General features: G+C 53.0%; 1 protein-coding gene across 15 annotated transcripts in view; it reads right to left on the bottom strand.

Annotated features, from left to right (window-relative positions):
• GGT5 (gamma-glutamyltransferase 5) overlaps positions 1-13,975 on the bottom strand; it is a 29,096-nt gene that overhangs the window by 7,609 nt on the left and 7,512 nt on the right. For 9 of the 15 annotated variants that reach the window (XM_034948625.4, XM_034948623.4, XM_055105861.3 and 6 more), the window contains exons 2-7: positions 7,515-7,645; positions 7,139-7,234; positions 6,464-6,659; positions 5,692-5,849; positions 5,024-5,170; positions 266-402 (exon numbers count right to left, since the gene is read on the bottom strand). In XM_034948625.4, the coding sequence (XP_034804516.1) occupies positions 266-402; positions 5,024-5,170; positions 5,692-5,849; positions 6,464-6,659; positions 7,139-7,234; positions 7,515-7,645 (865 nt within the window). The remainder of the gene's footprint in view (positions 1-265; positions 403-5,023; positions 5,171-5,691; positions 5,850-6,463; positions 6,660-7,138; positions 7,235-7,514; positions 7,646-13,975) is intronic. The other 6 variants (XM_034948624.4, XM_055105862.3, XM_055105863.3 and 3 more) reach the window with 2 other exon arrangements.

Consider the following 13,975-nt stretch of genomic DNA (forward strand, 5'->3'; position numbering starts at 1 on the left):
TCTGTCCTCTACCTTGTGGCCAGGCCTCCCTCAAGCCCAGCTAGGTCTAGACTCTGCTCACCCTCCAGGTCCTTTGAGATATGGTGCCACTCCTGCACCTGACCCCTGTACCTGCCACCCCGGGATCCCTTTCAGTCCTGCCCTGGCCTAGAACCACATACATATCCCTCCAACTTCCCCCTACCAGGCCTGACCCTCGTTTCATGCCAAGTCCTGAGCCAGGGAGGAGGACGGCCCACCAGCCCAGCAACCTCAGCAACCTCACCTGGAGCTTCGGGTGGCTTCGAGGGTCCCCCAGCCTCCACCTCTGCCCCCTGGCAAACTTGAGCGTCTCTACAAGGTGGTGGTACACGTTCACCCTCCCTTCAGGCCTGGCCATAGACTCTTTTGAGAAGTTGAACCCTGGAGAGAGGTTGGGGCACAGGTTGGTTGGGGTCACCCTATGTAATGGGTTGAATGTTGCCCCCACCCCCCACCACAGAAAGATCCACCCACATCCTAATTCCCAAAACCTGTGGATATTACCTTATACAGCACAAGAGTGACTAATACCTTAAGTGGAAAAGTAAGTTAATGATTTTTTTTTTTTTTTTTTTTTTAGACAGAGTCTCACTCTATTGCCCAGGCTGGAGTGCAATGGCGCAGTCTCAGCTCACTGCAACCTCTGCCTCCTGGGTTCAAGTGATTCTTGGGCCTTAGTCTCCTGAGTAGCTGAGACCACATGTGTTCGCCACCACGCACAGCTAATTATTTTTGTATTTTTAGTAGACAGGATTTCGCCATGTTGTTCAGGCTGGTCTCGAACTCCTGGCCTCAAGTGATCTGCCTGCCTTGGCCTCCCAAAGTGCTAGGATTACAGGCGTAAGCCATCATGCCCCGCCTTTTTTGTGTTTTTTGGAGAGGGAGTCTTGTTCTGTCACCCAGGCTGGAGTGTGTGGCGCGATCTCAGCTTACTGCAATCTCCACCTCCTGGGTTGAAGTGATTCTCCCACCTCAGCCTCCCAAGTAGCTAGGACTTCAGGCGCAGGCCATCATGCCCGGCTAATTTTTGTATTTTTAGTAGAGATGGTGTTTTACTGTGTTGGCCAGGCTGGTCTCCAACTCCTGACCTCAAGTGATCCACCCTCCTTAGCCTCCAAAGTGCTGGGATTACAGGCATGAGCCACCGCACCCGGCCTAAAGTACGTTAAAGATTTTGAGAGGAGGAGATGATCCTGGATTATCTAGATGTGCCCTGAATGTGACCACAGTGTCCTTGTAAGACAGACACACAGAGGAGAGGACACACAGCAGAGGAGAAACCAGTATGACCACGGAGACAGAGACTAGAGTGAGGCAGCCACAAGCCAATGAATGCTGGCAGCCACCGGAAGTGGGAAGAGGCTGTGAAAATTTTCAAAATAGAGCTGCAGCCAGCCACAGTGGCTCACACCTGTAGTCCCAGCACTTTGGGAGGCCGAGGCTGGTGGATCACCTGAGGTCAGGAGTTCAAGACCAGCCTGACCAACATGGTGAAACCCCATCTCTACAAAAATACAAAAATTATCCGGGCATGATGGTGGGTGCCTGTAATCCCAGCTACTAGGGAGGCTGAGGAGGGAGAATTGCTTGAACCCGGGAGGAGGAGGTTGCAGTGAGGCAGGATTGTGCCACTGCACTCCAGCCTAGTAAACAGAGCAAGACTCCGTCTCAAAAAAAAAAAAAAAAACTCTGAAAAATAGAGCCAGGGAAAGGCCATGAAGACAGGACTCTCGTGCACAAGTGCCCCGTTCTCGGCTGGGTGCAGTGGCTCATGCCTGTAATCCCAAAACTTTGGGAGGCTGAGGTGAGAGGATTGCTTGAGTCCAGGAGGTTGAGGCTGCAGTGAGCCTTGACAGTGCCACTGCACTCCAGCCCAGGTGACAGAGCAAGACCCTGCCTCAAAAACACAACAGCTCACAACCTTACAAGAAGGCCATCACAATCTTACACAAAAAATACTTCTGCAAAGACATCTGCCCACGAGTGGCCTGTCCAGTGCCACCCTTATCACTTTTCCGTGCATCCTACTAGCCAAGGATGATCATTTCAAAACAGTTTTTTTTTTTTTTGAGACAGAGTCTCACTCTGTTGCCCAGGCTGGATTGCAGTGGCGTGATCTCAGCTCACTGCAAGCTCTGTCTCCTGGGTTCACACCATTCTCCTGCCTCAGCCTCCCAAGCAACTGGGACTACAGGTGCCCACCACCACGCCTGGCTAATTTTTTGTATTTTTAGTAGAGACAGGGTTTCACTGTGTTAGGCAGGATGGTCTTGATCTCCTGACCTCGTGATCTGCCTGCCTTGGCCTCCCAAAGTGCTGGGATTACAGGCGTGAGCCACCATGCCAGGCCCGAAACAGTTATATACCAAAGCTAAGCTATGAGGACACAAAGGAATAAAAATGATATAATGGGCCGGGCATGGTGGCTTATGCCTATAATCCCAACACATTGGGAGGCCGAGGCAGATGGATCACCTGAGGTCAGGAGTTCGAGAGCAGTCTGGCCAACATGATGAAACCCTGTCTCTAATAATACAAAAATTAGCCGGGCATGGTGGCACACATGGGTAGTCCTAGCTACTCGGGAGGCTGAGGCAGGAGAATCGCTTGAACCGGGAGGCAGAGGTTGCAGTGAGCTGAGATCGTGCAATTGCACTCCACTCCAGCCTGGGTGACAAGAGCAAAACTCCATCTCCAAAAAAAAGAAGGAATGATATAATGGGGCCCAGCATGGTGGCTCACACCTGTAATCCCAGCAATTTGGGAGGCCAAGGCAGGCAGATCACCTGAGGTCAGGAGTTCAAGAGCAGCCTGGTCAACACGGTGAAACCCCATCTTTACTAATAATACAAAAAAAAAAAAAAAATTAGTTGTGGTGGCAGGCGCCTGTAATCCCAGCTACTTGGGAGGCTGAGGCAGGAAAATCGCTTGAACCCAGGAGGCAGAGTTTGTAGTGAACCGAGACGCACCATTGCACTCCAGCCTTGGCGACAGAACGAGACTCTATCTCAGAGGAAAAGAAAAATGCTCTAATGGACTCTGGGAACTCAAGGGGAAGGGTGGGAGGGGAATGAGGGATAAAAGACTACACACTAGGTACAGTGTACACTGCCTGTGTGATGGGTGCATCAAGATCTCAGAAATCACCACTAAAGACCAGATGCGGTGGCTCATGCCTGTAATTCCAGCACTTTGGGAGGCTGAGGCAGGCAGATCACTTGAAGTCAGGAGTTTAAGACCAGCCTGGCCAACATGGTGAAACCCCATCTCTACTAAAAAAATAAAATTAAATAAATAAATAAATAAATAAATAAATAAATAAATTAACCAGGCTTGGTAGCGTGCACCTGTAATCCCAGCTACTCAGGAGGCTGAGACTGGAGAATTGCTTGAACCTCAGAGGCAGAGGCTGCAGTGAGCTAAGATCATGCCACTGCTCTCCAGCCTGGGCCACAGAGTGAGATTCCATCTCAAAAAAAAAAAAAGAAAAAAAAAGAAATCACCACTAAATAACTTTTCCATGCAACCGAACACCACTTGTTCCCCAAAAACTAATGAAATAAAAATAAAATAGCCAGGCAGAGGTGGCTCACGCCTGGAATCCCAGCACTTTGGGAGGCTGAGGCAAGTGGATCAGTTAAGGTCAAGAGTTCAAGACCAGCCCGGCCAACATGGTGAAACCCCGTCTCTACTAAAAAGATAAAAATCATCTGGGCGCGGTGGCTCATGCCTGTAATCCCAGCACTTTGGGAGGCCGAGGTGGGCGGATCACCTGACATCAGAAGTTCAAGACCAGCCTGACCAACGTGGCAAAACCCCATCTCTACCAAAAATACAAAAATTAACTCGGTGTCGTGGCAAGCGCCTATAATCCCAGCTACTTGGGAGGCTGAGGCAGGAGAATTGCTTGTACCTGGGAGGCAGAGGTTGCAGTGAGCTGAGATCGTGCCATTGCACTCTAGCCTGGGTGACAGATTGAGACTCTGTCTAAAAAGAAAAAAAAAAAAGGAAAAAAAGAAAAGATAAAAATCAGCGGCGTGTGGTGGCCCATGCCTGTAATCCCAGCTACTTGGGAGGCTGAGTCAGGAGAATTGCTTGAACCCAGGAAGCAGAGTTTGCAATGAACCGAGATTGTGCCACTGTGCTCTACCCTAGGCGACAGAGCAAGACACCGTCTCAATAATTAATAATAATAATAATAATAATGCAATAAAAAAATAAAATGTACAATAAATTATCATTGATTGTAAACAAAAAAGTTATATAATCTTCCTCATTTTCTCTTTGAAAACTTTTGTCTTCCTTCACCTCCCTGAATACACACATAGTTTACCCTAGCATGGGTATTCCTACCGCGATGCCTACTCTGGAACAAACATCATTTTCTTTGAGAGCCTTGTTCTGTTTTTTATTTAGGTCAACAAGGCAAAGAACAGATTCTCCCCTGGAGCCCCCAACGGAATGCAGCCCTGTGGACACCTAGATATCGGGCTTCTGGCTTCCAGAACTGTGACAGGACACATTTCTGTTATTTTAAGCCACCAAGCTTGTGGTGATTTGTAATGGCAGACACAGGACACTAATATTAAGCCAGCGCAGGCAGCCCCAGGCCTCAGCACTGCCAGAACCCCCCTGCAGGCTGCCTTGGGCTAGGCTGGCTTCGCTCCCCCAGGTGCACGCCCCTGACAGGCAGCTCACCACCCACACAGCCCACCTGCTTCTGTGTCTGGGACTGGTCACCCAGTGGGAGGAGGACTCTGGACGAATGATATCACGCCCTTCAGCAAAGCCTCACGTATGTGTCGAGCTGGAGGCCAGCTCTAAAACCCACCATCCTGATTGGTTTCCACAGCTCTGTCTTCATATTGTGCATCTGTGAACCCGGTTTATGGAGGAGGAGGCTGAGCTGGGCCTTGGCTGGGCTTGGGCTTGGAGTCTGAGTTCCCGGGGGCCGGGGGTGCGGGGGAGGGGGTGGGCGCCAGGGCTCTGGGCAGGGCTTTACCTCTTAGCACGTTGAGGATAAAGCTGAGAATGGCACCCCCTGCAGGCGGCGGTGGTGAGTACAGGGTATAGTCCCCCAGGGGCACCTCCAGGGCGTCCACCACCTCGGGCTGGAACTTGGCCAGGTCCTGCAGCGTCAGCTGGCTCCCTGGGATGAGAAGGAGAGGGCTCCATGAACAGATGGGAAACTGAGGCAGGGAGGAATAGCCACTGCTGTCAGGTCACACAATGGGATTCCACTCATGCTTTTGCCTTGTGGACACAGGATGATGGTAGGTCTGTAGGCAGTGGCCTCAGGACTGGCCCCTTGGGGCCAGGCGTGGAGGGGTGGACAGAGACCAGAGGCAGGGAGGCTGGGGAAAGGAAAGGGAAGATGGGAGAGGGAGCTGGCTTATGAGAGCCTGTGAGAACGGTCAGCTCGGCTACCCAGACCTGCCGTGACCATCGGTAACGCCCCTCTGCTGGCCCTAACCCGCAGGCTCTGCTCTCTGAGGTCCTGGACCACAGGGGTCCTTGGGCCGGCAGAGCTAGGTGCATGGCCTCTCGGGGTCCCGGGCACCGCCTGCACTCCCTCAGGGCCTGGGAAGGAGCCTGCCCTCAACCCCCAGTGCCCAGAACTTGGCTCTTCCTCCAGCAGGGATGGGGTATTGGAACCTCAGGGAGGCTGACCTTCCTTGGCAATGTCCTCCACCAGCATCTGGCCCAGCCTCCCCGTGTAGAAGACCTCCACGCCCTCTGTGGCCACGGTCTCCAGGGTGGTGGCCAGTGCAGGCCATGGGAGTGGGTCCTGAGGCCTCAGGGGTTCTGTCCCGTTGAAGAAGAGCTGGCTGGGGGGTGGGGGGAGCCTCAGGGTGGGGCCAGGTCCCAGAGGCAGCCACACTCTTCCGGGGCTCTCATGGGTGGAGTCCTCAGGACCCTACAGTGGGGGGCGCCCTGGCCCAGGGTCCCGAGGCACTGGGGTGGACACCGGGGAACTGATTCTCTAGGAGGTGGTGGGACTGACACCACTCACCCAGCTCATGGCCCTGGTCCAGGGAAGGCAAATTTCCCAGTGGGGCCTGGGTCCACCTAGGGCCTGTCATCTCACTCCTGGGAGGGCCTATCAGTGGGCTGGGTGGGGCGGGTGAGAGTGGCAGTTGAAGCCCTCCTGCCATGCCAGAGAGAGGGAGAAGGAGGCCGGGGCCCCAGGGCGGGTGGCAGAGCCCAAATCCACACCTTGGAGTCCTATCACTTGGGCAATAAACTCCCCGCAGCCTAACCGCAAGTTAGGCTCTGCCATGGGGAGCTGGAAGGGCCATGAAAAGTACTCTTTGTCCTGGCCAGCACCCCGAGGGTCAATCCTCCGGTGTAAGAGGGACTGAGGCAGAGCTGGGGTGTGGACTGGGCCCAGACAGGATATGGCCTTGAACCCAGGAACCCAGGGCCACCATGTGGGGCTCACCGCAGGGTTGACGCCTGCAAGGAAGGCCGCAGGAAGCTGTTGTGCAGGAAACGGCTGAGGACAGGGGCCACCACATGCCCCCCTCGGAGCAGCGCGATGGTGGGCTGGAACAGCTGCGCCCAGGGCAGGCGGCCATGGCGGCGGTGGGCCTCGGCATAGCCGCGGAGCTCCCCGGGCACCCCGATCCACTGGGCCCCTGCATGGCACATCCCAGCTCTCAACCCTGTGGCTTCCAGGCCTTCCCAGGTTTGCCATCACCCCTACATGTGGCCCCCCAGTTACAGCAGCCAGAGTGAGCTTTCTGGAGCCCACACCCGATCACGTCCCTCCCTGCTCAAATCACCTGTGGCTCCCCACAAAGTCCATGGCCAAGCCCAAGGGGCCCTGCACAAACTGGCCCCAGGAGCCCCACCCTGCCCCGCCAACCCATCTCCACTGAACCCTCCAGGCCTTTGTCCAGCCTGGTCCCTCTCCCTGGATCACCTCAGAGAGCCCGTTCCCAAGGGGGACCTTCTCAATCCCTGCAGGTTGGGGCTGGGGGTTCCCCACAGGCTCCGTGTCCCCCCGTGCCAGGGAGTCACAGCCTGTCCGTGAGGCGCTGCTCCTTTGCGGGGGTGTTCTGATTAGTCCTAATGGCCTGGGGGGTGGGAGTGGGGGACCTCCATGGGGCGTCACCTGTGCCCAGTGGCAGAGCCTGTGCACACTGGTCCAGCAGGCTCGGGGCATGGCTGGCCGGCACCGTCTCCCGGGCATTGATGACCTCCACCTTCCCTGGAGTAGGGCAGGGCAGGTGAGCGGTCATGGACCCTGCAGACAGCCCCTGGCCTGCTCTAGGCCTCAGTTTCCATCTCTGCATTATGAGATGGACTCTGGGCTAACACAGGGACAGGAGTTGACACAAGGGCTTTGCATAGCTGAGGCAAATGGGGCAGGGCAGGGGGCCCAAGAACACCCAGAAACGGGCTTGAGTTGATGGGACTGGCTGGAGAAGGGGTTACGCAGTGGTGTGGACAAGCCCATCTTCCCCATGGCAGTTCATATGTGGGCCCACCTGTCGTCACATTGTAGATGGTGAAGATGACCCCTCCGCCCAGGCCCATGCTCTGAGGGTTGACGACGCTGGTGCAGACCAGAGCTGCGATGGTGGCATCCACGGGTGAGCCCTGCTGCTGGAGGATGGCTCTAGGGGACATGGCACAGAGTCGCTGTGGGGCTCCCCTCCCCCTGCCTCCCCACCAGGCTTGCTCAGCTGGCACTCATTGGAGAATGGTGACGGAGGCGGCACGTCGGCTGCCACCAAACCGCAGATTAGGTTGCAGAACACAACCAGGCTTCCCCATCAAATCCAGCTGCTCACAGGTCCACAACACACTATGGTTGCAAAGTGTGATGCCATTTACACTGACCTTTGCCATATACAAGGTGCTTCTCAGTTTGCAAAGTACTTCTGTTGCCATTGTTCCCAGCAGCACCAGCTCATATGCTACAGGCAGAACCAGGCCTCGGCCACCTCTCAGTCCCTCACAGTGGCCTCAGGAGCCCACCCTGGGACTCCACTCCCCATCTCACTGGGGACACTCTGGCCACAACTACTTCAAGGCTGGCCTTTGGCAGGTGATCCCAGGATCCTTCCCTGCCAGCAGGGCATAGGGCTTGAGCTGATGGACCCCAAAACTTCTCTTGGGACTCTGAGCCTATGGAAATTCTCTGGCCTAGGCTGGGTGTGGTGGCTCATGGCTATAATCCCTGCACTTTGGGAGGCCGAGGCGGATAGATCACTTGAGGTCAGGAGTTCAAGACCAGCTTGGCCAACATGGTGAAACCCCGTCTCTACTAAAAATACAAAAATTAGCTGAATGTGATGGCGGGCACCTGTAATCCCAGCTACGCAGGAGGCTGAGGCAGGAGAATTGCTTGAACCCAGCAGGCAGAGGTTGCAGTGAGCTGAAATCATGCCACTGCACTCCAGCCTGGGCAACAAAGCAAGACTGCCTCAAAAAAGAAAAAAAAAGAAAAGAAAAGAAAGAAGGAAAATAAATGCTCTGGCCTACCCCTCCCCATCTGTCCATGGGCAGCAAGAGGTGGGCCCTTTAGCACTGAGGGCTGGTCAGCCTGGCCTACATTATGATGATCCCTGTCCCTGGGGCACAGGCCTGCACAGCTCACTGAGGGCAACCTCTTCCCTAACACCCAGGAATCCTTCCTCCCCAGCACCTCAAGAAGCCAGCTTTTTTTTTTTTTTTTTTTTGAGACGGAGTTTCAATCTTCTTGCCCAGGCTGGAGTGCAATGACACTATCTTGGCTCATTGCAACCTCGCCTCCCGGGTTCAAGCGATTCTCCTGCTTCAGCCTGCCGAGTAGCTGGGATTACAGGCATGCACCACCACGCCTGACTAATTTTGTATTTTTAGTAGAGACGAGGTTTCTCCATGTTGGTCAGGCTGGTCTCAAACTCCCGACATCAGATGATCTGCTCACCTCGTCCTCCCAAAGTGCTGGGATTACAGGCGTGAGCCACTGCGCCCGGCCAGAAGCCAGCATTTAAACCCCAGTTGCAGATGGGGAAACTAAGGCCCAAAGAGGGAATGGACCTGGGTCCCTGCACCCACCCCGTGGGACCTCTGGCCCTAGCACCCTCCTTTGGCTCAGGTGTCTGTCCTGACCTAGCATGTCCATCTGGACACAAACCCACCCCAGCTCCTGAGCCACATGTCCCTCTCTCGGCCCACACGTGGCACACATGGGCACCATAGGGACACATGTAATCTTGGAACAGGAAAGAGAGCACAAAGCCAGAAAATGAAATAAACAAGTCAGGCATAAACACTAATTTTTATAAGAATAAAACACCATAAACAAAGCCAAATGACAAACTGGGGGAAAAAACACTTTAAACTCCCATCCCAGACAAAGGCCTCACTTCCTAACTAAATGGAGTGCACCCTTGCTTCCCCAACCTGTCTGCTTCCAGCCTAGTCAGTTGTCTTGGCTTCCAGGGCAAAATGGGGTAAATGGTTACAGATGGGGAAACCAAAGCCCCAAGAGGGAATGGGCCAGGTCCCTGCACCCACCTCGCCCACCCTGCCAGGCTTTGGTTTTCCTCCCACCTCCCTGGTCTCCTGATGTTGGGGGCCCCAGGCTTGGTCCATGGTCCTTGTGCATCTGTATCTTCTCCCTGGGTGAGTTCATCCAGGCTCATGGCATGAGATGCAACCTGTGTGATGGTAACTCCCCGACTTTAACTTCGCCAGTCCTCTCCCTACACTCGAGACACTTATACCCAGCTATGCACAAGGTACCCACTCTGGGTGTCTAAGAAACATTTCAAACATACCATGACCTAAACTGTACTTTTGATTTTCCTTCCAACCGTCCCTGCGAAATGGCTCCTCTCCTAGTCCTCGTTGTCTTAGAAATTGACACAACCACTCCCCCTTTTGCTCAGCGCCTACACCCTGGAGCCATCCTGGATTGGTCACTTTCTTCCTTCCCCACATCCAACCCACCAGTGACTCTGGATGCAGGTTCTACCTCCATCTCCACCACACTGGTCCAAGCCACCAACCTCTCTCAGCTGGGTTATTGCAAGGGCCTCCTACCCAGGCCCCAGCGTTGGCCTTGCTCCCTTACATTTTAAAAAAATAATCTGTTAAGGCCGGGCGCGGTGGCTCATGCCTGTAATCCCAGCACTTTGGGAGGCCCAGGCAGGCAGATCATGAGGTCAGGAGATCGAGACCATCCTGGCTAACACGGTGAAACCCCATCTCTATTAAAAATACAAAAAATTAGCTGGGCATGGTAGCGGGTGCCTGTAGTCCCAGCTACTCAGGAGGCTGAGGCAGGAGAATGGCGTGAACCTGGGAGTCGGAGCTTGCAGTGAGCCGAGGTCGTACCACTGCACTCCAGCCTGGGCAACGGAGCGAGACTCCATCTCAAAAAAAAAAAAAAAAATCTGTTAAACGTAAATCAGACTTCCTGGTAATGGGAGACTGTAATTCAGACCACACTTCCCTCAGAGAACTAGAAAAGCCCAGCAAATAGAAAACATGTGCTTAAAGGCATAGGAGGCAGAGAAGTACAGGGCTGGAGACAGGCAAGGCCAGCATTCCCCTCAAGGTGACGGCCAATCCTGAAGAGGAGGCTGAGAAATAGATCAGGGATTCTTTTTTTCTTTTCTCTTTCTTTTTTTTTTTTTTTTGCTTTTTATTTTTCTGAGACACGGTCGCCATTACTTTTAATGGCAAAAACCGCAATTACTTTTGTACCAACCTAATATATTGCTCTGGCTGGTCTCAAATTCTTGGCCTGAAGCAATCCTCCTGCCTCAGTCTCCTGAGTAGCTGGGACTATAGGCGTGAGCCACCACACCTGGTCTAGAGCAGTGCTGTTGACCTACTCATGTGGCTGAGGGAGGGGATGCCATAATGCCCCACACGTGAGGTGCAGGTTTCTTACTCTAGGAGTCAACTAGAAATAGAGCAGCCCTCAGGAGCACTGGATCCAGCTTCAAATCATCTCAGTCACTCAAATGCATAAAGGAGATCCCAGAATTTCAGATCCCTAGGCCTCAAATTATTTTATATTTATTTATTTATTTGAGACAGCATCTCACTCTGTTGTCCAGGCTGGAGTGCAGTGCCTCGATCTCGGCTCACTGCAACCTCCACCTCCTGGGTTCAAGCGATTCTCCTGTCTCAGCCTCCCAAGTAGCTGGGATTACAGCCACCAGCCATCACGCAGAGCTAATTTTTGTATTTTCAGTAGAGACAGGGTTTCACTGTGTTGGCCAGGCTGGTCTTGTACTCCTGACCTCGTGATCTGCCCGCCTTGGCCTCCCAAAGTGCTGGGATTACAAGCGTGAGCCACCGCACCCGGCCTCTAACAATTTTTATACATACTCTCCAGTGCCAAATTAAAAACAACCAAGCAAACAAGGAAATAAGAGAGCAGGAACATAGCTCATGAGAAATCACAGACAACTTTTAAAAAGGTCCATAGGATCTCCAGATTATGAAATTGGCAGACCATGTACTTTAAAATAAATACTTTGTATCTATATTCAAGGATATAAAGAAATAAGAATTTTATCAAAGAACTGGCATCCATTAAAAATGGAGGCTGGGAGTGGTGGCTCACGCCTGTAATCCCATCACTTTGGAAGGCCAAGGTGGGTAGATCACCTGAGGTCAGGAGTTCAAGACCAGCCTGGCCAACGTGGTAAAACCTCATCTCTACCAAAAATACAAAAATTAGCCAGGTGTGGTTGTGGGCACCTGTAATCCCATCTACTTGGGAGGCTGAGGCACAAGAAACATTTGAACCCAGCAGGTGGAGGTTGCAGGAAGCCGAGATCTTGCCACCACACTCCAGCCTGGGGGACAGAGTGAGGCTCCATCTCAAAAAAAAAAAAAAAAAAAAAAGGCCAGGCGTGGTGACTCACGCCTGTAATCTCAGCACTTTGGGAGGCCAAGGCAGGCAAATTGCTTGAGGTCAGGAGTTTGAGACCAGTCTGGCGAATATGGTGAAACTCTGTCTCTACTACAAATACAAAAAAATTAGCAGGGCATGGTGTCATGCGCCTATTGTAATCCCAGCTACTTGGGAGACTGAGGCAGGGGAACTGCTTGAACCAGGGAGGTGGAGGTTGCAGTGAGCAGATATCGCGCCATTGCACTCCAGCCTGGGCGACACAGTGAGACCCCATCTCAAAAAAAAAAAATACAAAAATTAGCCAGGCATGGTGGCTCATGCCTGGAATCCCAGCTACTCAGGTGGCTGAGACAGGAGAATCACTTGAACCCGGGAGGCAGAAGTTGCAGTGAGCTGAGATCACGCCACTATACTCCAGCCTGGGCGACAGAGCAAGACACCGTCTCAAAAAAAAAACAAAAGTGAAAGTGGAATATATGTATATGTGTGTGTATATATATGGAATATATATATTATATATATATATGGAATATATATATATATATATATATATATATATATATTGCCCATGACACAGCCCTCAGGAGATCCTTGACCATGTGCCCAAAGATACTTTTTCCCAAAGATATTTTTATAAACAAAAATAAAGGGTGGCCAGGCGTGGTGGCTCACGCCTGTAATCCCAGCACTTTGGGAGGCCGAGGGGGGTGTATCAGGAGGTTAGGAGATCGAGACCATCCTGGCTAACACAGTGAAACCCGTCTCTACTAAAAAATACAAAAAATTAGCCGGGCGTGGTGGCGGGTGACTGTAGTCCCAGCTACTCGGGAGGCTGAAGCAGGAGAATGGCGTGAACCCAGGAGGCAGAGCTTGCAGTGAGCCGAGATTGCGCCACTGCACTCCAGCCTGGGCGACAGAGCGAGACTCTGTCCCAAAAAAAAAGGGTAACAGAAGAGGTAAACGTGTGGGTAAATCTAAATGAACGTTATTGGTATAAAATTATAGTAGTATAGAAAATGATATCTTGTGGGGCTTAAAATAAAAGATACTGAAATATGTATGGGTACAGTTATATATCTGGGATTTGCACTGAAATAATGTGGGGTAGAGGGAAGCAGGAAAGAGTATACATGAAATTAGCTTGGCCATAAGTTGTTGTTGAAATTGAATGGATACTCGGGGCTTCATTACACAATTCTCTTTACTCTTACATAGCTCTACACTCTCAACATAAATAAGAATAAAAACACAAAAAACACACAGATACATCTATGCACACACATATATTTAAAATACACAAAAATATTAGCATATAAGTCACTGGGGGTAAATTTAGTTCCTGTTCGAAGGTTCTTCTACTGACTAGGAAGAGGATAGAAGTACTAACTCATAGGCTGGGCGTGGTGGCTCACGCCTGTAATCCCAACAGTTTAGGATACCGAGGCAGGCAGATCTCTTAAGGTCAGGAGTTCAAGGCCAGCCTGGCCAACATGGTGAAACCCTGTCTCTACTAAAAAAGAATACATCCGGGAGGGAGGTGGGGGGGTCAGCCCCCCGCCCGGCCAGCCGCCCCATCCGGGAGGGAGGTGGGGGGGGTCAGCCCCCCCGCCCGGCCAGCCGCCCCGTCCGGGAGGTGAGGGGCACCTCTGCCCGGCCACCCCTAATGGGAAGTGAGGAGCCCCTCTGCCCGGCCAGCCGCCCCGTCCCGGAGGGAGGTGGGGGGGTCAGCCCCCCGCCCGGCCAGCCGTCCCGTCCGGGAGGTGAGGGGCGCCTCTGCCCGGCCGCCCCTACTGGGAAGTGAAGAGCCCCTCTGCCCGGCCAGCCGCCCCGTCCGGGAGGGAGGTGGGGGGGTCAGCCCCCTGCCCGGCCAGCCGTCCCGTCCGGGAGGTGAGGGGCGCCTCTGCCTGGCCGCCCCTACTGGGAAGTGAGGAGCCCCTCTGCCCAGCCACCACCCCGTCTGGGAGGTGTGCCCAACAGCCCATTGAGAACGGGCCAGGATGACAATGGCGGCTTTGTGGAATAGAAAGGCGGGAAAGTTGGGGAAAAGATTGAGAAATCGTATGGTTGCCGTGTCTGTGTAGA

Source organism: Pan paniscus, chromosome 23 (genome assembly GCF_029289425.2).
Source record: "Pan paniscus chromosome 23, NHGRI_mPanPan1-v2.0_pri, whole genome shotgun sequence".
Taxonomy (NCBI): domain Eukaryota; kingdom Metazoa; phylum Chordata; class Mammalia; order Primates; family Hominidae; genus Pan; species Pan paniscus.